This window comes from Vanellus vanellus, assembly GCF_965231255.1.
Source record: "Vanellus vanellus genome assembly, chromosome: 11".
Taxonomy (NCBI): domain Eukaryota; kingdom Metazoa; phylum Chordata; class Aves; order Charadriiformes; family Charadriidae; genus Vanellus; species Vanellus vanellus.
The window spans coordinates 4,498,295-4,518,819 of NC_138916.1; the positions used below are offsets into that span (position 1 = coordinate 4,498,295).

Below are 20,525 nucleotides of genomic sequence, written 5' to 3' on the forward strand. Positions count from 1 at the left end.
TCACCATTTTTATTATTGTCATGCTCTAGGTGGGAAGGTCAAATAGAAAAAAAGCTTTTTGCCACAGTTGAGCATTAGCTGATATATGGATCATGCTGATATAATCCCTACCTGATTACAGTTATAAGCTCCTAAAACACTGGCCATAAGTGATAAAGACTTCCTTTGTGCTTCAGGGTGTAATCCGCATCAAGCCAGTTTCAATAAGGATTATGTGCATCTGAAGTGTTGCTGAGGTTTTGAATCAAAATTATAGACAGAAAACATAACAAAAAGGCTGCCACGTCTCTGGTCTGGTGACGCTACACCTTGAAACCTGACCTAAAGGGTGGTGGTGTCACTCTGCTCATGAAAATACGATATATGCTATTAAGACAAATACGTAGTGAAAGGATCAATTTATTCTGAGCTATGATGCAATTAGGACAATTTTGATAGTAGCTCACTTTTGTTTTGCTCTGAGGTATTAAAAACCAAACTCAAATGAGATTGGTTTGCTTATTTTTGTGCTTTTGGCGTTTTAGGCATACGTGTTGTTTCTTTTATTTAAGATTTCATCCCCATGAGATGTGTGTGTTGGAAGCTCAGTTTTGAAGCTTAAAATAGGATTATGAAATTGCGTGCCATGAGTAAAACACCTTAATTAAAAGGCATAATGTCCAAATTAAGGATGCCCAGGATGTTCCTATTTTGCTTTTGTTGTTCCTTTTATCAGAATGGGTGCAGATAGGGATTTCTATAATTTTATAAAATCTTCACATCTCTAAAGAGTTACACTGCACCTTAACCATCTCAAACTGTTGGCAAAGAGCTGCTTCTAATTATTTATCCTCTTCTCAAACCCATCTCAGGGTCCTGTGACTTCAGCATAATCATTCTTCCACTCATCTTCATAAAAACTTTTTTTTTTTTCTTTTACCTGGTAATTTCTCAATCCAGGAGATGCACAGGCAGCCGCAAATACTCTTTCTGTTTTCTTCCATTTTTGGGGGACTGGCTGAAGGATGGAGCCAGGCCTGGGCAAAAGTTAGAGCAGCCCTGGAGCTACCTGAGTCCATGTAATGGGGCACAGGCCCCGCAGGAGGAAGAGGGAATATGCAGCGCAGCTGCTTTTCATCTGTTATAGGGGCATTTGAGATTTGAGACAAAGTAAATTGCCCATTCAGATGCCTGCATTGCTGGCCCTCGTTAGCTTTGGCCGGAAAGCAGTAGTGCTTTTTGGCATGTGATGCGAAAATTGCATGGCAGAATACATTTTAGAGGTGATGCTGTGCCAAGGCTGTGGCAAAGCCAAAGAGCCTTTTGGAGCAATTTGCCTTTTGCTGTTCTCTGGGGCGCCTCAGAAATGCCCGACGGGGCACTGCCGTGCTGCAGATCACAGCTTGTTCTGGGAAGAACAGTCTAATGGTCATAATTGTTCAGGATTTGGGGATTTTTTTTCTTTTTTTTTTCTCTAAACGACTTCAGGATGGGTAGGAAGAGCCCGCACCTGTGGCTCGCTATCTGGCGATAATCTGGTGATTTCTGGGACGCAAATCCACCTGTGCAGGGGGCTCTTGGGCCCTGGTCACTCCTGCGTGGTGGCTGCTGCCAGGACACCAGGTTTTCAGAGAGCCCCAGCACATACTATAGCCGTGAATTTGGCCTGAAACAATTTACTTCGTGGATTTTATTTCCTTTTTTTTGTTGTTGTTTTAAATCCCCCTTTTTTGGGGGAAAAAAATAATCTGGAGATATGGAAAAAAATCCCACCCAGCAAGTCCCAGCCTGGCGGCTGGGACTCCCTAGTGTCTTGCGCAAACCGTCTAGCCTTGGTTCTGAAAAATCGGAATAATAAGTAATAATTAAAACGCTCGCGGCCCGCCAACGGCCGCCGCGCGCGCCCCTCGTCCGGCCTTGGCGGGGGAGGGGGGGGGGAGCAGTCTCTAGGGCTGCCCATTGGCCCGCCGCTCCGGCCAATGAGGCGGCGGGGTGGGGCGCGGCTCGGCTCTCGCGAGAGCGGCGCGGGGGGCAGGGGCGGCGGTGGAACCATGTTGCGGGCGGTGGCGGCGCAGCGCCTGCGGCCGGCGGTGAGTGCGGACGGGGGACGGGGGAAAGCGGGGGTCTCTGCTCCGCCGCGGGGTGCCGAGGGGTCGGTTGCGTTCCCTCCGCCCCGGCCGTGTGGGTCCTTGCCCAGGGGGGAAGAGGTGGCGCGGGGCCGAGCTTCGTCGTCGGCCCGCGCGGCAGCGGTGCTGAGGGGGTGTCGGGGGGGAGGGAGGTGCGAGCAACAGGCGCAGCCGGGTCCGAACTCCTCCGCTGGACTCCGCTTCTCTGCCGCACCGTGGCTGTTAAAAACAAAGTTTCTGAGGGGATGTCGGGTGTTTAAGAGGCCCTTTGAGTGCGCACAGCGGGCGGGAGTTGAGGAGCGTTGTCAAAACTTTCTCAGAGTGCTCGCCGTCGTCCCCCCTCGTACAGGAGAAACTGAGGTACAGGAGTACTGTCCTTACAGCTGAAAAGACTCTTGGAGTTGTTATTGCGAACTCTTAACAACGTTACAAATACATTTGGGGCTGAAGGAGAGGCTTTCTGGGGTTTTGAGAGGTTAACACGGCATTTTTCAGTCAGACGAACTCAGCTGCGCAGAAACGTGATTGCTTTAACCCTCACAACCTGTGCGCCGGAGCTAATGTGAAACACTTGTTGCTTTTCCATTTTGACCTTCATATGGCTCAGCTGGGAGGAGTGCTGGGCTTTTGGAGGCCGTTTGCTGCTTGATGTGTCATGGTGGCTATGTTACCAAATTTAACGACTAGGTGAACTCAAGGTTAGTTGGAGTAGATGATTTATGAAATGTCCCTGAATATCTGTTCGATCTTGTAGCACGTGCTAGGAGACACTCCCTCCACTAGAACTGTAAATAGCCCTTCTAAAAGAGCTTTAAATCCTGCAAGTTTGTTTTTGAGCTCTCCAAGGCTTTTACAGGTATTACAGTCCTGTGCAACTCTAAAATTGTAATTATGGGTATATTAATTAGTGTCACATACTAAGAATGGCTTAAAAGAGGAGCAAAGGTAAACCAGGACATAAATGATTTAGTTAATCTAAAAATGGTAACTGTTGTTGTTGTAGGTGTGGATGTCTTTTCAGTTATTGTTAGGCTGTAGGCTTTGCAGAGCAAAGGTCTTGATGATCTCCAGAGCTCCTAGAACATATGGTATTGCTGTGTAAATAATACTTCACTCTCATGTTCACCACACAATTCAGTTTCATGACCTGGAAATATGAGGCCAGCTCCTTGGTTTTCAGCCATGTGCATCTAAACTCATAAATTTATAAAATAAAGCCAAGAAAACATTGCGTGCAACTTCAGTGTGTGGGGGGGTAACAATGTAGTCTGCCAGAGAAGCAAAACAAACTCCAGTTCAGCACTGCTAGTGCTCCTGCAGTTCAATAGTGAATAGAGTCTAGAGAAAAACAGGATGTGAGCAGTCTGTAAAGTATGAGCAATAAGGAAAGGTTGGAGTTGCATGACTTAAAGATGGGAGCACTGAGGAGGAATATGAGAGTGCAAGTACACAAAAATGCTGCAGAGATGGGAATAAGCCATTTCATCAGTCCATGGATGATAACCTAATAACATTTGGCTTAAATTATGAGAAAGCTATTTAGGATAGCTACGAAGAGTTAAGATATCCTTTCTAGTTGAAGGGATAGTAAGTTTTTGGAAAAGGTTGACTAGGAGCCTCTGTAATTGAAACACACTAACAATAAGCTAGACAGATATGTTGGAAATAACATAGATATGGTTGCTTAGCATTTGATGGAGGATGGCTTTGTATGAACTCTTAAGGTCCCTTCCAAACCTGTAATGATATGAAATTGTGATCATCAGGATTATCTTGCAGACTCTTAGCTAAGGGGCATTTTGAGGTCACACGTTCCTACTTTTATAAAACAACAAACAGATAATGCATTCCCTTAACATTCTCTGTTGTTTGGTTGTTTTTTGTTTTTTTTTTTAATAATTTTTATCAGGTAAGCAAGTGTCTGCCTTTTTGCCTGTTCATAGTGTTGTGGGTTGTTTTTCTTTTTTCTTCTTGTGTGAAGAAAACAAGCCCCAGCTGTTTGGGGCCAAGTTGATTGTAGCTGGATATGATACCAATGCCTTTAATTTTGTATCCAGTTGTTACTCAACCTGTGTTGAAGTTAGAATTTATCCTAAGGCTGTTCATGAAGGAAAAACAGTGCTAGTCTTGACTGTTTCAAGTCATAAATTAATCCTAAATTAAGCCTCCTTTGCTTCTACCTCCAAGGTCCCTCAAAAAAACCCCAGCAGCAGAGTGAAAAACATGGCTTCCTGTTTCTATACAAAGCAAAATAGTTTTCTTAAGTATTTTGGGGTTCTCCTATTGTTTTAAAGGCCCAGGTAGGATAAAAAGTTGCATTTGCTTCTGCAGCATGGTTTTTTTTTTTTTTTTTTGGAGTCAAGAGGTACTTTGGAGTTGGCTTAAACAAAACAATAGGAATGTTCTTATGAAGCTGTTGGAGATCTTGAGGTAAAAGTGGTCTTAACTGTCAGGTTTTCTTTCTCACTTTGTAGTGTAGTATCTTACCATATAATAGCTTTTGAATAAAGTGAAATGTCACTTGCCTAATTTTTAGTGATATTGAGCCAGGTACTGTGTCTTCACAGTGTTTTGGGGGGACCCAGTTTTCACAGCTGTTGAGTCTTTGAGTTCCTGTTGATTTGTTCAGAGCTTTCAATTTCCTGGTGTTTCTGAAAATGGTGGATTTTATTTCAGTCATATATATCTCCTGACGCATGTGTGGGTTTCTTTTGGATTTTTTTTTTTTTTTAGCCTGAGATAATTCAGATAAATAGATTTAATAGGCTGAAACACATCTTACTCAAAGTACTGGGCTACATTTGTAGTCCTAGGGAATACTTTGTATATATCATTCAACTGTCACTGATAAGCTCAGACTATTAACTTTTTAAATGCATTCATTTATCTTGAGTTCATTTTCAGTAGTGTTGTCTGTATTTCAAACCAGCTTTGTTGCTTTGATTTTTATTAGTGATTTGCATGGGATATATCTCAAACAGTTTATTTCGTATTACGTCTTTCTATTGCTGCTTCAAATCCTTTGTGATTTTAAGTCTTTATTGTGATTCCTAACTAAATCCTTTTTATAAATGCTTGCTTTATTTCCTTTGCTGTTCTTTGCTGCAGTTATAGCACGCTCTCAGTTCCAGGTGCCTTTAGTGTTGTTTTTCTAGTTAGTGGTTCCTGGAGTTACATAGCTGTTGCTTAGACCTCTCCTTTAGCCAGATCTGTACAGAGGGTCTAGGAGAAGTGTAAGCTTTATTGCTAGAGCTACCTCTTCTCAGCGAGCTTCCCAAATATTTTTTTTCTTTTTTCTTTTTTTAACTTTTGCAGCTACAAGACTGTCTATTAATAGACTTAGGCATTGTTTTGTGGTGTAGGAATGTAGCCATTATCTTTAGCAATACCCCAGTTCCTGGAGTCAGTTCTTGGGAGCTTTGCCCAGTGGTAATGGGTCTCTATGAGATGTGTAATTCCTGTTAAGCAGTTTTAGCATTTTAATTTCTGGCCAGTTTGCTTTTACAGCTAAGAAAATCAGCTCTAGAGATACCTTTGTGGGTCCAGTTGTTAGGTGCTTTTGCCTTGTGAATTTCTATTTTGGTTTAGTTCCCAAAACTTCCAGTGGTTCCTCTGAAGAAGTAGGGAAGCAAACTTCAGTTTCCTGGGTGAAGTTTTTAATGGCCTATTTTATATTGATGCGTATTTGGAGTGTGGGGCCATGCAGAATACACCTGCTGGAGCTCTTCATTTACTGGAAAGACTTCTTGGCCGTCCCATCTTTTGTTCCTGTGTCTGCCACCTGTGTTACTACAGAGCCAATTTCATGATTCCTGCATTACAGGGAGCATCCTTGGAGCAGGCTGCAGGCATTTGGCTATCAACTCTTGACTGCAGAGGCCATTGATACCTGTCTGCTCACCAGTCTCACCAAGCAGCAAGCAAAGATTTACAACACTTTTGTCTGGGATTTTCCAGCTGTTAATACATACGTTTTGTAGCGTGTAAGCAGCAAATCTGCATTTAAGAAGTGCTGGGCCTGCTCATGTGCTGTTCAGCTGACCTGTCTACATGCTGAAAGACCAACATACATTCAGTTTATGTTGGCGTTGCTATGGAGAGCAGATCACCTGCTCAAATTAAATGAGTACTTTGGATGTTGGCCTCATGCATGTGTTCATCTGTGCACGTGTACTGGGCATGTCCAGATTTCTAACGTTTGGCTGGGAAAGTAGCAGTGAGTAGTTTCAGTTATTTTGTCTGAAGTCTAGAAATTCAGATATTGCGCTTAAATTTTTCACATTCTGCTTGGAAAACGTTGCTGGGTTTCTCAGGTGGGGAGCAAAAAAGATGCTTTGTGGAAACTTGAGACGATAGATTCAGCAAATCCACTGGTACTTTGTAAGTGGCCTTGTTGGTGTATAGTGCGCATCTAGGTTAATCTTACCAACTTTTAGACATCTGGAAGTCAGAGGCCAGGTTTGTTCTACAGGAAATTCTGAGGGGGGGGTTGGAAACTCTGGATATTTTTTCTTCATAAATGTTTATTCTAGTATAAACTGAATCACTGTGTGGAGTTTCCACCAGAGAGGAAATGTAGATGTTTCTGCTGTAGAGGGAGCATAGGTGCCTAGCTTCCATTTGTATCTAAACTTAGGTGAAATAAACTTCCAGCTCTCCTGGCTGCTGGCAGATGTGTTCATAATCTACTGGTGTGCCTGAGAAGCTACCTAATTGCCCAAGTTTGTAGGATGTTTAACTGTAATGGATTTCTTTGGATGGTTTGATTTTCCAGAGTTTGGTTTTCACCAGGAACCTTCTGTGGCGCAAGCGCTGAGTGCTGTTCCCTCTAAAGGCATTGTTTTCAATAGTTTGATTGTTCCGTGTGTCTTATTTCTTGTGCTTTTTATCCTTGCTGTTGGCTGGTTAGGGTTATACTCAACATTCCTATTTTATCTAGGCTTGAAACTAGACATCTTGCCCAAGTACAGGTAGAGGAATTATGTCAGTGAAATAATGGGCTGTTCTTGCACATGTGCAGCTGGGCAATTCCTTCGTCAAAATAACTGCCTGTCCTCTTCATTGACTCATTGCAGAGTCTCAGTTTTCAGGATCATATGTGACTGAATGAATTAGCCTTTGGGTTTACTGCAGAATCTTTATTGTAACAAACAAAAGTCAGTTTGTTTTTGTTTTGTTTATTTAAAAAAAATGATTTTATGTGTGTTAGTATATTAAAATTCAGGAATCTTATTTGTCATCCGGGATTTTTATCCAAGATTTGGAATGTGGCTTTTAAATTATTTTAAATCTGCTCTTTGTGTTCAGTAAAGTCATGTATGTAGACATAAAGTGACCTTCCATTGTGCAGTTCCCACAAATATAAAATGTGGGATCATCAGTTTAGAAATAATACCTAGGTAATGCTGTAATATACAGTCTGCTCAAGCAAGATCCGTTGCTCTTATTCTTTTTGGCTTAAAAAAATATTTCTCAGTTTATTCTAGAATCGTTTGAGAGAATATAGCGCTCCTGTGGTGGTGCAGTACTTATTTTGGGAAAAGATCATAATATAGTCAGAGTTGAGTGTGTGTTTAAAATGCACGCAGGTCCCTTTGGAAATTGGAAAACTTCAGAGTCTTTCAGGAGCATGGTCCACTTTACCCTGTGACATGACTATAAATCATTGGGAAAGTGGGCTTTTTGCCACAAAAGCATGGATTTATTCTTCAAATAGTGACTAAAATCTCATAACTTTTATTGCAAATGATGTATGAAACATAATCAAAAATATGGTGTCTGATCTATATTGGCAATAAATATTTTGTTACTGGCAATTGGCTTCAAACGACCTTAGAATCTTTAATCGTAACAAGTAACCTTAAGCATAAAAGATGAAATGCAGAGCACTCTTATAAGAATCTGTATTGTTTTAATCAAAATGACAAATTATAATCCTGATTCTGCAAAAATTTATCTTTGTATTTATATTTTTACATTGCGATTAGCTTCAGGGAAGTCCTCGGGATTTGCTTTCTCTGTGTGATGTTTAGCAGGTAGGCTTAGTGTGGTTGAAGTCCATATCCAAATTTTAGCCTCTCAGATTTTCTGAAGCTTTTTTTTCTAGTTTAAGTGGTGGGTAAGTGCATATTTGGCACGAGGGGAGATGGGGTGAGAATATATGTTTAACAAAGTTGTATTGGCTGTGCAGTCAGTTACGTGCATTGTGTTAGTGTTTGTGCCTTGGTCATATTAATATATTTTGTTTTCATTGTGTTCCATATTACATTGATCATAACTCGAGTCTTGAGTCCTTTGTGTAGGATATACAAAGACTTGAAGGATAATACTCTGTTCCCACCACAAACTCTTTCCTTAACCCTAATATTAGTATTGGATGAATAATGTTTTTTCTAGGTTCACCTGAAAACTAGAGAGGGAAGTCTCAGAGCTTAGAATATTTTGGTTTGGTTACATGGCAATTCTTTGCCCCCCCCCCCCCCTTTTTTTTTTTCTTTCATTTTTGCTTTAGAAATTAAAGTCTGTGTGGATGGTGAATTTGTCAAAATTATTATTTAAGGATAACTAAACTATGGTAGTGTCAAATGTTTTAAAGGAAAATAGGAAAAAATGAACCTGATGCTTATCAACACTCTTATTAGTATGTTTTCAGGCTGTGAGCCCTTGCTGCTTAATTGTCATCCTGCCACTGCATACAATTTTGCCTTTATACATAACTAATTTTAGAAGTGTGTTCTGTAGCTAGATTTTGTCTAAAACCTATAGTAAAAAAAAAAAAAAACCACACAAACCAACCACCACCACCACCCCCCCCAAAAAAAAACCAAAAAAAAAACAACAAACCCCCAACAAATTAAACAACTCAAACCCAAGAAGTAAATAATTATTTGCTACCCTTGATTTCCTTGTGTCTTAGTCTTGCTGGTCTAATCTTCACCCTTTACGGCACTTAAGTTGATTAACTGAGCTTGAATATAATGTGTTAAAACGCTTTTCTTAATATTGTTCAGTATTTTTCTGTGGAGGTTTTAGTTTAAACACAGCATGTTATAAATATGCTGAAGTCAAGCAAGTGTATGCCTTTTTGTTTTTAACACATTATGTATTCTGTCTACTTAATAAATATCTAGATTTAGCCTATTTCATTTGACAGCAGTGTTTTACAGTTTGTATAATTGCTAATTTTCTGTGAAACATCGGATGCTCTTAGGAACAGTTTTTTACTTAAATGCTAAGTATCAAACTCCTTTCTCTCCCTCTTGCTTTTTTTTAAAGGCATCGCTGCTCCGGAGGTTTCAGAGTACGTTAGTCATAGCAGAACACAACAATGAGACTCTTACACCCATTACACTAAATGCTATCACTGCGGCAAAACGTCTTGGAGGTGAAGTTTCTTGTTTAGTAGCTGGTACCAGCTGTGACAAGGTAGGAAATGCTGTTTTCCTATGAATGAAATGAGTGCAGTGAAACAATACTTGGTGCATCTTGGTCAGCCTGAAAAATAATCTGTAGTGAAGAGGAACTGTGCCAGGAATTGCTAATCTGCCGGAAATGTCCTGCACTTGAACTGCTTCTCTTCTGAAGTGAAAATACGGGTATAGATTTCACCTCACAGGGGAGAATACCAATATTAGTTGTTACAAGCTTAAGCAAGCAAATTTTTATAGGACTAAAGGACAATTAACTTTTAAAACAATATTTCCCTGTAAAGTTTGAAAGACAAATACAGCAGTGCTAAGAACTTGGAAATTTTTATGTGCAAAATCTAGAGACAATATGGTTAGTACATTAGTGACACTTTTATTCTAGCATGGTGTACTCTCGTGTGAACAGTAAAAGTACAAATAATTATGCCTGTTATTTTTCATACTAGGCTGTTTATGAATTGTTATTCTTAAAGCAATATGTAGTATCTCATGTAGGAAGCACACTTATGGCAGCTAATTCACAAATAGGTGGAGAAACCTCAGTAGCTATTCTAAAGGAGACCCAACTGTTCAAGGTGGAGACCTGGAAGCCAAGAAAATGAGGGGAAAAAAAAAATATACTAATTTTGCCTGATATGTCTGTCTTTGAGTTTCATTATCCTTTGGCATTTGCATAGTAGAAACATGATTGGGAATGTTTTTGGTTTTTTTTTTTTTTTTAATACTATATTTTTTTAGTATATGGTGTCTATTTGGTAATGTATATGATGCTGGGAAAAGTACAAAAAATGAAGGTTTGGGGTTTTTTAAGTTTCTTTGTAAGAATCTGTATTGATAGGATAAAAGAGTCAGTTGCTCAAACAGTAACTGTTATTCTGTAGCGGCTGTTGGGGAATTTTTGTTTATTTCCTCTGGTTAATTTTTGAGGGTAAACTGATACTCGGTAAAACTCTGCTAGTTCTGGGGTGATGCATGTGGTCTCCAGACACTGCTGTCAGTCCTCTTCTCTCTGATCTGCAACAACCCTTTTATCATTTAAACTTCACTTCTGCGAATTTAAAGAAAAAAAAAAACCCGCATAAATATAGAATCGAAAATATACATCAAATCAGTAGGCAAAGTCAGCTACAAACAAAGGATTGCTCCTAAAATTTGGGCAAAGATCATAACATTGCTGTACATTTGTATTTGCATTGTATGCTTGTGCAGTAGGTATTGACTGATTTCAAAGAAAGTAGGATTGGTTTCCGCATGATTGTATCAGAATACTGAAGAATAATCCTCAAGTGTGATTGTTATCAGCTGTTGTAATAAATCATGATATTGTTGTGTAATCCTGCATACAGGAGGTAAACTTTCCTATGTTTGATTAGCTTTGTAGTTTTCTTATTCACAAAATTAATTTCCATTATCCCGTAAGGCACTATGCTGTGAGTCGCAAGATCTGCGTTTTGTTCCATTCTTGTTCTGAAATTCACATACTTTTGTGTTCCAGTTTTAACTAATCTATAAGGTGTCAACTCTTTGCAGCAGGGACTCTCTGTTGTTATTTGTTTGTGGTGCCTGTTATAATACAAACTTATAATAATTCATTTGTAATCATAGGTAGCACAAGAACTCAGCAAAGTGCAGGGTGTTGCAAAAGTTCTAGTGGCTCAGCACGATGCGTACAAGGGATTTCTAGCAGGTGAGAGTTGTTCTTACCTATTGAACATAAGAAATGGTATTTATATTTGCAATTGAAAATAAGATAGTCGTAAATTTTGAGCAATATATTTTTATCCTCAGAGGAGCTGACTCCCTTGATTTTGGAAACTCATAAAAAATTTAATTACACCCACATTTGTGCCGGAGCATCTGCCTTTGGGAAGGTAAGTAGATAAAAGTGCATCAAAAATTTCTTGTAGAAAAGAGACACAGACACCATTGTATGTAAGAGTGTGAATCAAATGCTTGAGAGAGGTCAGCCATGGACAGTTTTGAGTTTTTGAAAAATGTTACAGTAGTTTGCTTAAGAGGTCGTTAGTTAGAAACACTGATTCATGTCTGCGTTTTATTATGGGCTGACTTGGACAAAGGAATAGTGCAGAAGAAATACTTAGTAGTAACCAAGGTAAAATGTACAATAACACAAAACAGATTAAGTGATCTGAAAGCATTATGAAAATTGTAAGGAAAAGTATAGTAAATTGAGATGAAAAATATGATTTGCACGTTGAAATGAAAGTGTGCAGACCTAAATTTTTTTGGGGGGGGGGGAATTGCATCTATGATATAAGTCATATAAATTGAAATGTCTATTAATGTATATAAATAACACGGATTCAAGTCCTAGCAAAGATGTTTTTAAATGAAAATACTTTTTTTTCCAAAGCTTATTTTTTAAGGAGTGTGTTTTTAAGTATGCAGAGAGCCTCAGTATTTACAATGTTGTAGTGCAGCTAAATTAGAGAAAAAGGATACCTCAGAAATGTTGCCTATGTGGGATGAATAATGTCAGCCTTCCATCCGACTACTTTTACTTCCAATCAATATCAATCTGTATACTTGTAACTTTGCTTAGGTAAATCTTTATATACCTTAGGTCTTACAGGGTTTTTGTTTTACTACTCTTTATTTTTTCATCTGCAATGTCTTAGTAAAGGTTAATAACTTTAGCTTTAAAGCTTACGCTTCCATTTTTGGGTGCTTAAGGTGAGTAAAGATTTCAGAACTGGGCCTTCTCTGTTGTACCAGATTAGGAGGGTGACAAAATGGAAGCAAAGCTCTTGCTGTCATTAATTTCTTCATTATTTTGTGTTTTTCTTTTTATCCTTCTTCCCATTACTAAAGGTGCTAAGTAATTTTCTAGTCTATTTCAGAGCAGGAGAATATATATTTTAATATTAACTTTTAAAATAATAATTTTTTGGCTTTTGAAGGGACAGTGCAGTATTGTGTTTTTTTTCCTGTTGTCTCTGGTAGCTATCTTCCAAAAATGCCTTTTTTTTTTTTTTCTTGAAGTGCTAAGAGCTCAGCAATCCATAATTGTCAATTTTCTGAGTAAATTGCATCTATATTCAGTTTTAAATGATAGAAGCAAATAAGCTTCCCAATTTAAGATACTGAATTAGGGGTTTACTTACAGTAAGTCTCATAATGTCTAATGTTATTACAATAATGGGATTTTATTTGGCTGCTAAAGCTACATGAATAGCCCTGCAAAAGTCTTACAGTTGTATGTGTTTTTACTTACAGACAGGGTTATATGAAGTTAAAATTGGGATAGCAGGCATTTTTACTGACCATGTGCATTTTACTGAGCATTTCCTTAGCTAACTTTTCATCTTTAACTTCTAGAATCTGATTCCCAGAGTGGCTGGCAAACTTGATGTTGCCCCCGTTTCTGACATTATTGAAATTCAGTCACCAGACACTTTTGTGAGAACTATCTATGCAGGTGGGTGATCACAAAAGGTTATGTGGTATTTGTGCAACAAAGGACCCAATACTGATAACTTTTCTACATAACTCTATTGTTAGAACCTTGGAATATGATAGGAGTTTTCACTTTACGATCTGAGCGCTGTGTTTCATAAAAATGAAACATGGGACATGATACTCCGTATGTGGGAAAGCAAGTAATCCCAACAACTTTGGTACCTTCAGTTAGAAACCAGTTCTATCACTTTAATAGAATTTGGTGATCTCCTTTATACATACTGCATTTCTTTGTTGATGTACTTCTGATCAGATTTTGTAAAACGTAAGACAATAAGTTAATTGTCCAGCTTTATTTAATATGACTTGCATTAGTTCTGATTTAAGATACCACAGGGTTATTTTTCCTAATTATGAAGACATTGAACTAATTGTTTATAATATTTAATTGACTTAATTTGCAATTCTTTTTTCAGTCTTCTTTCTCTAATGCTTGTCTGACACTGCATTTTAATTTAGATTTGAGTGCATTAGCTTGTGTTTCTTAATTTTACTGTACAAGATTGTACCATGTGTACCAACATAGTGTTACATTTCGAGTTACATTACCAGAATGTGGTTTTGTGTTGCACTTTTAAGTTGCTTCCCAGTAATTCACAGTTTCAAGATGACTTTGTTTATGAATAGCTGGTGTTGCAGCATTTTTCTCTTTTAGTGTTCCCTGCAGCCTCCAGTGTGAAGTAGATACCTTATGTTATATATTATTGAGAGAAACATAATCCCTCAGATACTTGGGGCGGGCCTCATTGTTTTCTGTTCTGATGAATTTATGCAACAGGATAAAAGATCTACTTTGAATTATAGACACTTTATGTTTAAAAATGACACTTTAAAAGTTGGGGTTTTCTTTTCCCCCTTCTGAAATTTAAAAGCTCTTTCATAAGAGATTATTTGAATGTTCTGGATCCTTTAAAAATAGAGGATTTGTTGTCATAATTCAGAAACATGGAGCTAAGTAGTAAGTGAGAATATTTGTGAGCTACACTTACTAAGTGCCGAGGTTTCAAGTTTTAGTCGTCTAAAACTGCAATTTTGAGAAGTAACTTTCTGAATGTTGCCTATTCTAGTAGAACTGCTAATGTGTTTCTGATACTAATTTTTTTATTTTTTAAAAAGCATAGTATGTCTGGTATTATCTTCTTTTCAAATATAATGTGACACCTTTTTTCAGGAAATATTCTTTGCACTGTGCAGTGTGATGAAGCAATTAAAATATTTACCATACGGGGAACTTCTTTTGAAGCTGCACCAACAAGTGGTGGTAGTGCCAGTTTAGAAAAGTGTGAGTATTTGTTCTTATATTTTGTTGTTTCAGGTAATAGAGTTAAGTTTTGCTCACTGCACAGTGATGTTTTGCAGAAGTATTTGTCAAAGCAAACTGATTGTCATAATCTGAGCTTTATGCTTTTGATATGGGTACTTGCACTTTTTAGTGACATCTGGTAAGGGAAGATGTGGGTTATCTGCTTGCTTCCTACTTATTCTTTGACCAGAAATGGAGATTATCTGTGCTGAAATCTGTGCCTGTTTCACTTGCTGCTTAAACCTCTGCATCGCAATCTTAAACTTTTCTTATTTAAAGTTACAGTTGTTTGGATAGCCAGATCGGTTTTCAAAGCAAGATTAAGCAAAAATAAAAGTGGCTAGCTATCCACCATTATGGCTTAATGGGTCATGTTTCAATTGAGATAGGTCATTACAGTGTTTGGCTAAATTAGTAGCAGTTTAAATTGATTTGAGAACACCTAGTTGCTGTTTTAGATCAGTTTTAACTAAATCAGTTTAAATTATTCTTTTAATGAAGCCAGTGTAGCTTTGATGATAGAGAAATCCAGTCACAGAATCACAAAAGAGTTGAGGTTGGAAGGAGACCTCTTGAGACCGTCTGGTCCAAACCCCCTGGAGCAGGTTGCCCATGTCTGTGTCCAGTTAGGCTTTGAGTATCTCCACAGATGGAGACTTCACAGTCACTCTGGGCAACCTGTTCCAGTGTTTGATCACCTCTACTGTTGTTCGCTGTGGGCCTTTTTATAACTGTGCTGTAAATCCTCCAGAGCCAATCATTAGTAACGTGCTGCGTGTGTGTGTCCCAGTCCTCATGTTTTTCTGGGTGGTGTAGTACCTGCCCCTGAACCATCCTGGATTTCCTAACGTCTGTGGATGTTAGGAAACAAATGCTACTTGATGCTTAAGATTAGCATATTGCACTGTCATTGCACTACTTAATCGGCTTGTTTGCCTGTCTTAATAAGAACCACACTTACTACGCTGGGTTGTTATCAATGTATTGCTTATACAACAGACCTTCATTTTAGTGCAGCTTGTACTATAGGCTACTTGAAGCCTCTTTCATTAGTTATGTTTTAACTCAGAGCCATAGAGCAATTACTGATAGTAGCTAAGTGCTTGTGGTAGAATTGGATATAGAATGAACTTTTGCATTAAGTTTAAGCTCAAAAGGTTGAAAATATTTGAATTATCCTTTATCTTGGGGATGTTTTTCTTTATCTGATGAATGCAGTAACCCCTCCACCGCCTGTTGGTCTGTCTGAATGGATTGAGCAGAAATTGACAAAAAGCGATCGACCAGAGCTTACTAGTGCAAAAGTGGTTGTATCGGGTGGTAAGTAGATATTATTTAATCAAGATGCACCATTACTTACATGTAACATAACAGTTTTAATATTATCTGTAGCAGAACACTATAATGTGATACATTAAAAACATTGTGATGTAATTCTGAGATACAGCATAGGGGCCAGTTGGAACACACCCAATGTGTGTTGCATGAAGAGGCAAAACATGAGTTTAACACATGCTACTAGGCTTTTTAAGAACACTGTCATATTTGGTGAGTCCATTTAAAATTATAGCAATATGAAATGGTTTTAGATCCAAATCTGTCATGTTTAAAATTATTGCTAATCATTACAGGCATTCCAAACATAATTATGTAATGGCTTTAATGATTTTAAAAATCATAGAATCATAGAATTGCTGGGTTGGAAGGGACCTTTAAGATCATCAAGTCCAACCATTAACCTACCCTGACAAAAAGCACTTCTAAACCATGTCCCTAACATCTCCCCTTTTTTTAAACACCTCCAGGGATGGTGAATCCACCACGTCCCTGGGCAGCTTATTCCAATGTTTAATAACCCTTTCAGTGAAAAAGTGTTTCCTAATATTCAATCTAAACCTCCTCTGACATAACTTAAACCCATTTCCTCTCGTCCTATCACTTGTCACCAGGTAGAAGAGGTCAGGCCCCACCTCTTTACAACCTCCTTTCAGGTAGTTGTAGAGGGTGATAAGGTCTCCCTTCAGCCTCCTCTTCTCCAGGCTAAGCAGCCCCAGTTTCCTCAGTTGTTCCTCCTAAGATTTGTCCTCCAGACCCCTCACCAGCTTTGTAGCCCTTCTCTGGACACGCTCCAGCACCTCACAGAATCACAGAAATTTCAGAGTTGGAAGGGACCTCTAGAGATCATCTAGTCCAACTCCCCTGCTAAAGCAGGATTGCCCAGAGCACATTACTCAGGACTGCATCCAGGTGGGTCTTGAAAATCTCCAGAGAAGGAGACTCCACAACCTCCCTGGGCAGCCTGTGCCAGTGCTCTGTCACCCTCACCGTAAAGAAGTTTTTCTGTGTATTTGAACGGAACTTCCTGTGTTCTAACTTGTGTCCGTTACCCCTTGTCCTGTCACTTGGAGCCATTGAAAAGAGCCTGGCTCCATCCTCCTTCAGCCCACCCTTGAGATACTTGTATGCCATAATAAGGTCTCCCCTCAGCCTTCTCTTCTCCAGGCTAAAGAGTCCCAGCTCTCTCAGCCTTTCCTCACAAGGGAGATGCTCCAAGCCCTTAATCGTCTTAGTTGCCCTTCGCTGGACTCGCTGCAGCAGTTCCCTGTCCCTCTTGAACTGGGGAGCCCAAAACTGGACGCAGTATTCCAGTTGTGGCCTCACCAGTGCAGAGTAGAGGGGCAGAATGACCTCCCTCGACCTACTGGCCACACTCTTCCCTATGCAGCCCAGGATTCCATTGGCCTTTTTGGCGACAAGGGCACATTGCTGGGCCATGGATAACTTACTGTCTACCACGACCCCCAGATCCTTCTCCTCCGAGCTACTTCCCAGCAGGTCCGCCCCTAACCTATACTGGTGCCTAGCATTCTTCCTCCCCAGGTGCAGGACCTTGCACCAGTGCTGAGTACAGGGGGATGATCACTTCCCTAGTCCTGCTCATCACACTATTCCTGACACAGGCCAGGATGGTGTTGGCCTTCTTGGCCACCTGGGCACACTGCTGGGTCATATTCAGCCGGCTGTCCACCAACACCCCCAGGTCCTTTTCTGCTGGGCAGCTTTCAAGCCACTCCGCCCCAATCCTGTAGTGTTGCATGGGGTTGTTGTGACCCAAGTGCAGGACCTGGCACTTGGCCTTGTATGTTATGTTTGTTTCCTTTGTATCATTATGTTTGTATCTTGCTCTTCAGGTATAAAGTGATGGACTGTGATTTTTAGTGTATGCCTATGGCTAAAAAACTATTTCGTAGTTATCCCACTACAGAGTTTTGTACCTAAAGCCAGCAGAGGGAGCACAAATTAGTAAAAAAATCCAGTTTCCTTGATTTCAGAGAACGATCTTGATGGTGCTGTGTGCAGGAAGTAAAGCAGACAGAATGGTGTTGGTTTATACATATGAAATAATATTGATAACAAAGACAAAAGCTAGATCTTCAAATATTAAATACTATGTAGTAATATATCCAGAAATACCCTATCCAAGCGTATCATTTGTGCCTTTGCAAATGCAGATACTCGTACAGAAAATTTGTGTAGGCAATAAAAAAATCTTAAAGCATATTATGTTCTTCCTTTAATTTTTTAAGGGAGAGGCTTGAAGAGCGGTGAAAACTTTAAGTTGTTGTATGATCTCGCAGATCAGTTGCATGCCGCAGGTAAAGCTTGTTTTCATTCTTTTTTTTTTTTTTTTTTTAGCCCTGGCTATTATAATTTAAAAAGGTCACGTTAAAAGCAGTGTTCATCTTAAGTCTTCTATTTTCATGTCTCTATTAAATAAATTCTTAAAATCCTGTTAGTTCAGTTATAGATAAAGTTTTATCTTGTCCTTATGGTCAACTGTGTATTTAAATGCCTGTGTATGAAGCAAAATACTAAACTGTAATGTTCCCTGTCTTCCTCAAGTGTCCGGAACACAAACTCGCAAATAAAAAATGAAGTTGTATAAATTAAAAAATAGTTCTAGCTCTCTTTTAAAAGCTGGTATTTTCTTTGTATGTTCTTATATACTACTTCTTTACAGAATCCCTTTCACAATTCTTGTAGTTTGAGTGTCTCTGGGTTTTTGCTATGCTTTTGTATTAACAGGAGAAAACTGACCGTGTACAGTGTTTCAGCAAAATATTTTAAGTAAAGGTTGGGGGAGGAGGAGGAGGAACTGTTTGCATTAACATTTTAACTACATTAGTTTTAGATTTTATGTGTAATAATGAATTTATAGTTTTATGTGAATGGCTTTGTTTTTAGACTGGTGGCTTCACTAACTAAATGTCCATGTGGCATTTTCAAGTTTACTTTGATATTTTTCTTTACAATGCCTGACCTTTGAGCTCCACAGCAGTATAAGATGGCACATGTGTTCTATTCAAACTTGGAGGAACGTTATGGGAAGACATTTATGGGAAAATCTTCTTTTTACAAAGCAACAAGAGAAAATAATGGAAATATGCCAGACTGAAATCCTCGGTTTTTAATATATGGCCTTTTGGTGCTGGGAGTAAGGATTTCCTGTTGCTTATGAAGTGCATTAGCACTTAGTATTTGGAAGTTTCAGCCAGTGGTATAGAGAGGGATTACTATAAGAGCTTTTAAGAGGGAAATTTCTAAATACGTGCCTTTAGAGTATGGGACTCTTCAGTAAAATAGATGTGCTTTTATGGTGATAGAAATTTGGCTCGCTAATATTTTAAAAGAAAACACTGGAAATATTTTCTTTCAACTAGTTGGAGCTTCCCGTGCAGCTGTTGATGCTGGCTTTGTTCCTAATGACATGCAAGTTGGACAGACGGGCAAAATAGTAGCACCAGTAAGTATGGAAATATCTTTCATAAAAGAGCTGTGATGTTTTCTAGCATGCATTTTTCCTTCAAAGCAAGCGCTTGGAAATGAGCGAAGTATTTTCTGCCATGCATCCTGATATCACGGGGGATGGATTTCTATCCCGGTGTCTTTTTGGATCTTGGAGGGGGGGTTTCTGTCATGTAGAAATCTGTGACAGCTTTCATTGTTCCTTATGACCTGGGGAAACATGGGGGAAGTGGTAGATGGATAAAGCACATGGAACATTTGTAAATAACAAGGTACAAATGTAGCTCATCTCGGCGCGGGGCAGAGTGTGTGCTAGCACATACTGAGGTGCAATGGTCATAGACATGAGTAGGGAATTGTGACTAAGAACATGGGCAGGTATGGCAATCTGTCAGATGTACACTTTGAGCTACATAATCGAGTAAACATTTAGCCTTTCAGTAAGTGGTTCTCTTTGAGCGTGTATGGCAACAGAAGGCACCATAAAGCAACTTTTTACTTGTTAATGGCTTAATGAGACCAGAAAGGGAGAGCAAGCTGGAACTTTATAGAGAAACTTGTCATATTTTAACTGCTGCATTTACCAAATCACAATAATTTAAATTATACTAAAAAGCTGTATGTGTCCAAAGCCTTAATAGGATCTGAAGTGTTTTGCCTTTGTACCCTTAAGAGCTGTAAATTGGAGAACTTCAAACCACAACTGTTATTTTTCCAGGAATATGTTCAGCAGGATAGAGCAATACTGGAAGATATCAAAGACAGGAACTTGTGATTCCTGGAATCTGTTGTTGGTTCTGCCTGCTGGGTTTTCTTGAACAAGATACTTTGTGCTTCTGAGTTCTTCTGTCTCGAAATGCAGATAGGGATGTCTGCTGCTTTTTTTTTTTTTTTTTTTTTAAGTCCTCATCAGAGGCCTTCTGATGGTAGCCCTGTAGGGCTAAGTGGAGCTATTTCTAGGCACACTAATGTTTAACCTGTAAATCTATATGATAACCAACTGCTACAAAAAACAGCTTCTGAGAAATAGACATATTGATAAGACTTAAGGTCCATCTGGTTGCGTATTGTGTCCTTCCAAAATCTTGATAGCAGTGATATTAACCTCTGCTATGCAAAGAAATTGTGAGGCTTTAGAGATTACACATGCAACCTGAACTCTTCTTTCTGGTGATGTCTGTCTTTTGTGCACAGTACGTAATTGTTATTTTTTTGGACATAGTGCAGGACAGCTGTAGCCCCCAGCATAATACTTCCTCTTTGCTAAGGGAACACTGGTATTAAAATGTCGTGAACTTTCTTTTGGTCACAGAGTAGGCATAAGGTCCAGCATATTGCAGCTATAGGTCTCAGCAAGCTGATCGACATTAATTCAGTAAGTGCAACTGCAACTTACATGGAAAT

General features: G+C 39.1%; 1 protein-coding gene across 1 annotated transcript in view; it reads left to right on the top strand.

Moving 5' to 3' along the window:
- Window positions 1-2,005: 2,005 nt before the first annotated feature.
- The window catches only part of ETFA (electron transfer flavoprotein subunit alpha), a 32,613-nt gene continuing 14,093 nt past the window's right edge, over window positions 2,006-20,525 (top strand). Inside the window, exons 1-9 of the mRNA XM_082489068.1 lie at window positions 2,006-2,069; window positions 9,381-9,530; window positions 11,138-11,219; window positions 11,321-11,403; window positions 12,872-12,971; window positions 14,184-14,294; window positions 15,534-15,635; window positions 17,903-17,971; window positions 19,037-19,119. Of these exons, the coding sequence (XP_082345194.1) occupies window positions 2,031-2,069; window positions 9,381-9,530; window positions 11,138-11,219; window positions 11,321-11,403; window positions 12,872-12,971; window positions 14,184-14,294; window positions 15,534-15,635; window positions 17,903-17,971; window positions 19,037-19,119 (819 nt within the window). The 5' untranslated portion in view covers window positions 2,006-2,030. The remainder of the gene's footprint in view (window positions 2,070-9,380; window positions 9,531-11,137; window positions 11,220-11,320; window positions 11,404-12,871; window positions 12,972-14,183; window positions 14,295-15,533; window positions 15,636-17,902; window positions 17,972-19,036; window positions 19,120-20,525) is intronic.